The following is an 8,045-nucleotide window of genomic DNA, read 5'->3' on the forward strand; positions in this document are numbered from 1 at the left end:
GTAACTCTAGTTTTACATGTAATGTGACAAGTAATATTTATTATTTTGCCCCAAAATATGATATAGATACAAGGAGCATAAAATACATTTCCACGGCCCCTCACCCACCCTAGTTATATACACCCACCTTTGTGCTATGTACAGAAATTGTATGCACTCCAACTATGATTACAGTTATACAAATGTCATACTTTGGTATATTATGTTATACTGTATAAAACAGGTACAACGCTCTATACATATCATCCCATATATAAACTATACACAAGTTCTACACATATCATCCCATATATAAACTCTATACACAAGTTCTATACATATCATCACATATATAAACTCTATACACAAGTTCTATACATATCATCCCATATATAAACTATACACAAGTTCACGACATATCATCCCATATATAAACTCTATACACAAGTTCTATACATATCATCCCATATATAAACTATACACAAGTTCTATACATATCATCCCATATATAAACTCTATACACAAGTTCTATACATATCATCAAATATATAAACTCTATACACAAGTTCTATACATATCATCCCATATATAAACTCTATACACAAGTTCTATACATATCATCACATATATAAACTCTATACACAAGTTCACGACATATCATCCCATATATAAACTCTATACACAAGTTCTATACATATCATCACATATATAAACTCTATACACAAGTTCACGACATATCATCACATATATAAACTCTATACACAAGTTCTATACATATCATCACATATATAAACTATACACAAGTTCTATACATATCATCCCATATATAAACTCTATACACAAGTTCTACACATATCATCCCATATATAAACTCTATACACAAGTTCTATACATATCATCAAATATATAAACTCTATACACAAGTTCTATACATATCATCCCATATATAAACTATACACAAGTTCTATACATATCATCCCATATATAAACTCTATACACAAGTTCTATACATATCATCACATATATAAACTATACACAAGTTCTATACATATCATCCCATATATAAACTATACACAAGTTCTATACATATCATCCCATATATAAACTCTATACACAAGTTCTATACATATCATCAAATATATAAACTCTATACACAAGTTCTATACATATCATCACATATATAAACTATACACAAGTTCTATACATATCATCACATATATAAACTCTATACACAAGTTCTACACATATCATCCCATATATAAACTCTATACACAAGTTCTACACATATCATCCCATATATAAACTATACACAAGTTCACGACATATCATCACATATATAAACTCTATACACAAGTTCTACACATATCATCCCATATATAAACTATACACAAGTTCTATACATATCATCACATATATATATGTATGTACAATAGATAAATGAATGGATAGAGGAAGAAATTGAAAAACAGAAAGATAGAAAGATGAGGGAGAGAGAGAGAGAGAGAGAGAGAGAGAGAGAGAGGCAGACAGAAGAGAGAGAAAAGGGAGCGAGGGGAGAGTAGAGAGAGAAAACAGAGAGAGAGACACACAGAGAGAGACAAAATATAGAGGCAAAAGCAAGAGAGAGAAAAGAGAGGAAGAAGGAGAGAGAGGGAGAGAAAGCGAGAGAGAAAAAGAGAGAGAAAAAAAGAAAAAGAGAGACAAGAGCCAAAGAGAGAAAAAAGAGGGAGAAAAAGAAGAGTGACAGAAAGAGAGACTGAGAAAGAGAGAGGAGAGGGACTGGGAGATAGAGAAAAGCTTGAGACCGAGAGAAAAAGAGAGAGAGGAAGGGAGAGTGAGAAAAAAAAAGAGAGAAAAGAATTTCCAAGGATTTCCAATATTAGAATATATAATCCATGTTTAAAGTTATGTACTGTTCTTACATACTGTATACAGAAATACAGTTCTAGGAGATAGATAGATAGATAGATAGATAGATAGATAGATAGATAGATAGATAGATAGATAGATAGATAGATAGATAGATAGATAGATAGATAGATAGATAGATAGATAGATAGATAGATAGATAGATAGATAGAATGGATTTACTCACCCAAGAAGAGAAGACTGTATGGGAAGTGAGTGGTCAGCAGCATCTTCATATCTCCCATGGACCAGGTCTTATTCAAAGGGTGCCCAAATATCCCAAATCCTACTCGTTCTCCAGCTCCTAGAACAGTGTCCCCTCTATGTGCTGGATCCTATTTCTAACATCCTTTACAGGGTAGAAGAGCTGATGGCAGGAAATCCAGGAGGGAGAGGGGGAGATGCTGAGTGCAGGGATTTAGCTCCTGAAAGAAGGAGAGGAACAGGGGAAGAGTTTGTGTGTGATGGGGAGGAAGTCCGAGAGGTGCTGATCACTGGAGAGGAGGGGAAGAAGGATGGGAGAGTCATAGGAGGGAAGAGGTTATAAAGGGAGGCAAGTACCACAGAGGAAACTGCTGAGGAGACCAGATACAGGGTCTACAGATCTAGCTCAGCTACTTAATGCAGTAGAGCTGAGTTTGTCATTTGCCCTCATCCTATTACAATGTGTTATCTATGATTTTATTTAGGACTGCAGGTAAACATATTCCTTTGACTTAATTAAGCCATATTCACACGGCTGATTTTCACACTGATTTCAGCGCAAATTCTGTGCCGAAATACGCGTGAAAAACGATCACAAACTGCTTTGCAGAAATAAAAGTGACATTTCACTTCTTAAAGCCCCTATGAATATCTGCGTGTGGCTCGGCGGCAGCTGAAACTGCAAATCTTCGGCAACCTTGGTTTACTGCTGCGGATTCTCAGCCAAATCCGCAATTAATTTCTCCAACGGAAAAATCTTTCGTGTGAACATCACCTCATCTTGATGATGCAGAAATGCTGCAGCTCCAAAGGGTTAAACTGGCCACATACGTGTCAACTTGCCCCAAATCTGACTAGCGTTCCTTTATCCTTGACCAGAAGAGTCCATTCACGCATCGCTGTCATATAGCATTTTTCATTTTACACAATTTCCACAAAATCGTTGCAATACGCCGCGGTTTTGTAAAATTTGCAACAAAAAAGCCAATTTGTCTACGACTTGTGAATAGACCTTTAAGTGACGGCCATTAAAGGAGCATCACTGCAGGATATGTGCAGATCCCAGAGGAAAATCATTCTCGTTGTTGCAAATATTATGACATTTCCTTGTATGACATCTGTAGCGCTGACCGTCTTTTCCAGTTATATCGATACATGTATGAGCACCCTTAAATGACAAACTCAGCTCTGCTATATATAGAGAGCTGTTGTGATCATATGTAGTAGAGGCAAGGATACCACTTTCTTGGTTTTACATAGTATTGTATTAGGTAGTAAGAAATGTATTACATTGAATAGATGATGTACAGACGTAGCAATCTTTAACTTAACAATAAATGTGTTAAAGAGGTTCTGTCCCCACATTATAAGTGCTCTATCTCCTATATAAGGAGATCGGCGCTGTAATGTAGGTGACAGCAGTGCTTTTTATTTAAAAAAAACGATCTGTTTTCACCACTTTATTATCGATTTTAGAATTATGCTAATGAGTTGCTCAATGCCCAAGTGGGCGTATTTTTACTTTAGATCAAGTGGGCGTTGTACAGAGGAGTGTATGACGCTGACCAATCAGTGACCAATCAGCGTCATGCACTCCTCCCCATTCATTTAGGCAGCGTATAGGGATCCTTTTAGATCCTTATGTGCTGTCTTATACTGACATATTAACGATACTGAAGTGTTTAGACAGTGAATAGACATTCCACAGGATGTCTATTCACAATCCCTGCACTTCGTTACTCTGTCTGTGGTAGTTACAGCAGGGCAAAGCGTAATCCCGCGAGATTACGCGGTAAATGACAGGTTACAGCGAGATTACGCTTTGCTCTGCTGTAACTACCATAGAAACAGTAACGAAGTGCAGAGATTGTGAATAAACATCCCGTGGAATGTCTATTCACTGTCTAAACACTTCAGTATTTTTAATGTGTTAGTATAAGACAGCACATAAGGATCTAAAAGGATCCCTATGCGCTGACTAAATGAATGGAGAGGAGTGCATGATGCTGATTGGTCACTGATTGGTCAGCGTCATACACTCCCCTGTACAACGCCCACTTGGTCTAAAGTAAAACACGCCCACTTGGGCATTAAGCAAATCATTAGCAGAAATCTAAAATCTCTAATAAAGTGGTGAAAACAGATCGTTTTATTAAATAAAAAGCACTGCTGTCACCTACATTATAGCGCCCATCTCCTTATGTGGGAGATAAGGCACTTATAATGTGGCGACAGAGCGTCTTTAAATACACAGTAGCAGGAAACATTCTCTTGTCTTTTTCAATGTCTTTTGTTGTGTTAAGTGATGTGTTATCATGAGTGTATCCCAGTATCCCATAAGGTGTGCGGCCGCGCACCTTCCACAGTCAGCCCGCTCACTAAATTTTAAAGCCCGCGCACTGTCACAGGCAGCGGGCAGATGCAGTGGCGTCGCTAGCACCGGAGGGGAGTCCGGTGCTAGCGACAGCCACATTCACTTGTACGTACTACGTCCTCAGGACGCACATACAAATGAATACTATAGGTTGCAGGCCACCTTAAGCCTGCAGCCTATAAGACGCTGGGAGTCGCGCAGGCCGGCGTGATGACATCACATGGGTCCTGCCGGAAAGGCAGTGTAGCACTCCGTCTGTCGCGGGAACGGGGCAAGTTAAGTACGATCTTTATATTTTTATTTTTAAGGAGCTGTGGAGAGGGGCTGTTTAGCGCTATATACAAGGGGAGGAGTGGGGACTGTGTAGCGCTATATACAGGTGGAGAATTGCTATGTAACACTATATACACAAGGGGAGGAGGGGGCTGTGTAGCACTATATACAAGGGGCAGGGGGCTGTGTAGCACTATATACACAAGGGGAGGAGGGGGCTGTGTAGCACTATGTACAAGGGGAGGAGGAGGGCTCTGTAGCACTATATACAAGGGGAGGAGGGGGCTTTGTAGCACTATATACAAGGGGAGGAGGGGGCTGTGTAGCACTATATACAAGGGGAGAGTGGGGCTGTGTAGCACTGTATACATGGGGAAATGCTGTGTAGCGCTGTATACAAGGGGAGGGGGGCTATGTAGCACTATATACAAGGGGAGAGGGGGGCTATGTAGCACTCAATGGCGGATGATCATAGGGCGTTTTGTGCGGCCGCCCGCGAATCACGGCAAAAAACGCAACGAAACGGCATTGTATAATGTCCTGCAAAAGGACCTTTAAACATAAGGTCACATGACCTCATCTCTGAAGTTCATATCTACTGTTTAGAGACCTTCTGGTCACATGACCGCAGCAGCAAGACTCCACAGAGAAGAATGAGGTGAGCTGCTATGTATGTATAAGGGGATGGATTTGTTTAAGGGGTCTGTATTTAGGGGGTCTGGTGTGGGGACTGTATTTAGGGTGTCTGGTGTGGGGACTGTATTTAGGGGGTCTGGTTTGGGGACTGTATTTAGGGGGTCTGGTTTGGGGACTGTATTTAGGGGGTCTGGTTTGGGGACTGTATTTAGGGGGTCTGGTCTGTATTTAGGAAGTTTGTTGTCTGTTCACATTGATAGGTCATCAGTATAAAAACCGGTCTGTGCCCGGACAACCCCTTTAATGTATGGTTCTGGGCCTTGGTGTCTAAATTTGTGTATTTCTTTAGAGCCTGGAAATGGCTGCAGAAGTGATGAACAAAGATGTCTCATCAGGAGAAGTCGCCATAACGGTCTGCGTCACATTGAGAAGAAAAGAAAACTACTCCCATCAGAGAAGACGTCACTTGTGAGTCACTGGATCTTTAGGAGATCTGTCCCCTCCCCTGACATGTCTGTTGTAGGAAATCCTTGTATTCTACATATCTTTGTGTACCCAGGACTAGTAGACAAATGTGTGTTACCGTTCCCATTGTCAAGAGGAAGTGTGATACTGTCAGCGATGGTTGGAGACTGTCAGTATGTAGGGACACAGCCCTTTGACAAGGGGAATCGTAACACCCATTTGTCAGTGCTCGCACCAAAAGGTGGTGTTCACTATAGACACGGCAGAGCGGATGTGTGGCACTATATAGAGGGGGGCTGTGTGGCACTATCTACAGATGGGACCTGTGTAGCACTATCTACAGGGGGGTCTGTGTGGCATTATCTACAGGGGGTCTGTGTGGCACTATCTACAGAGGGTCTCTGTGGCACTATCTGCAGGGGGTCTGTGTGGCACTATCTACAGTGGGGTCTGTGTGGCACTATCTACAGGCGGGTCTGTGTGGCACTATCTGCAGGGGGGGTCTGTGTGGCACTATCTACAGGGGAGGTCTGTGTGGCACTGTCTACAGGGGGGTGTATGTGGCACTATCTACAGGGGGTCTGTGTGGCAGGATCTACAGGGGGGCTGTGTGGCAGGATCTACAGGGGGTCTGTGTAGCAGGATCTACAGGGGGTCTGAGTGGCAGGATCTACAGGGGGGGTCTGAGTGGCAGGCTCTACAGGGGGGATGTGTGTGGCACGATCTACAGGGGCTGCGTGTGACGTTATCTATACGGGGTCTGTGTGGCGCTATCTACAGGGGGTTGGTGTGGCGCTATCTACAGGGGGTTGGTGTGGCGCTATCTACAGGGGGTTGGTGTGTCGCTACCTACAGAGGGTTGGTGTGTCGCTATCTACAGGGGGTCTGTGTGGCGCTATCTACAGGGGGATCTGTGTGGCGCTATCTACAGGGGGTCGGTGTGGCGCTATCTACAGGGGGTCGGTGTGTCGCTATCTACAGGGACAGTGGTGTAATGAGGGATTCTTTCATTAATACCTATAATTGGGGTTTATAACTGTCGTCTATTTTACTGATATTCTTGTAATATTATGGTATTTAAGAAAGTAATTAAAACTAATTTAAAATAAGTTTTCTTATTCTCTTATTTAGTCGCTATATTAGAGTTTACTGGGGGTATTACTGTTGGTCATCAGATCCCCCACCATTGATGGAGACTTGCCCTGCTCCCTAACTGCCCCGCTCAGGAGCTGCCAAGACTTAGAGGGAACATTGGTTATCATGCTGCATCAAGTTATCATGGTCAAGTTAGGCTTCGTTTACATCTGCGCCAGGGCTCCGTTCCGACGGAATGTCTGAGCTTTCCGTCGGAATGGAGCCCTGACTGACACAAACGTAAACCATAGGCTTCTGTTTCCATCGCCATCGATTTCAATGGTGACGGATCCGGTGTTATTGGTTTCCATTTGTCTCAGTTGTGCAAGGGTTCCGTCATTTGAAGTCAATGGTGATGGAAACGGAAACCTATGGTTTCCATTTGTGTCAGTCAGGGCTCTATTCAGACGGAAAGCTCCGACATTCCGTCGGAACGGAGCCCTGGCGCAGATGTGAACGAAGCCTTAAAGAGACATGTGCTTAGAGGAAGTGGTGGGAGATCTAATGATGACAATGGAGGGCGGAGTAATATTGGGTCAATCTGTGTGTGTAAATGGTCAAAAAAATCTTTCCCATCAACCAGAAAATGGATTAAACCTAATTTTTTAAATAAAATTCCAGGTCACTTCTATGGAGCCAGGGGTTGGAGGGAGCGCCAGGATTAAATTATGTTTACCTGCCGCCACCACTAAAGGGAAGCTCACGGCATACATATTTGTACAACTCCCAATGCATATTCATATGCAGGGAGCGCCCCCTAGTGGTGGCTACAGCAAGCGAGAATTGTATTATTTAATTCAGTGTCAAAAAGGGTTCAAATTTGTAAATGAACACACACACACACACAAATAAACACACCAACAATATTGTGATGCTGCAACAAATATAATTATTTTGTTTCTTGGCTGCCTGTATCACAAACTTTAAGGAGTATGTCCCATTGCGATATAGAAAATGGAGGGGGCTGCTCAGGGCTGCCATCAGGAATTTCAGGGCCATATTGTCTGGGGGCCCACCCACCGCAGTGAGGAGGACATTGACTCGAGCGGCGGTCAAGCGTGCGCGCTGCCAC

The 8,045-nt window shown here is 42.4% G+C and overlaps 1 protein-coding gene across 1 annotated transcript in view; it reads right to left on the reverse strand.

The window, feature by feature from the left end:
- GFRA2 (GDNF family receptor alpha 2) overlaps positions 1-2,378 on the reverse strand; it is a 48,432-nt gene extending 46,054 nt beyond the window's left edge. Inside the window, exon 1 of the mRNA XM_075858846.1 lies at positions 2,075-2,378. Within this exon, the coding sequence (XP_075714961.1) occupies positions 2,075-2,132 (58 nt within the window). The 5' untranslated portion in view covers positions 2,133-2,378. The remainder of the gene's footprint in view (positions 1-2,074) is intronic.
- Between the last annotated feature and the right edge of the window lie 5,667 nt (positions 2,379-8,045).

Source organism: Rhinoderma darwinii, chromosome 3, assembly GCF_050947455.1.
Source record: "Rhinoderma darwinii isolate aRhiDar2 chromosome 3, aRhiDar2.hap1, whole genome shotgun sequence".
Lineage (NCBI taxonomy): Eukaryota > Metazoa > Chordata > Amphibia > Anura > Rhinodermatidae > Rhinoderma > Rhinoderma darwinii.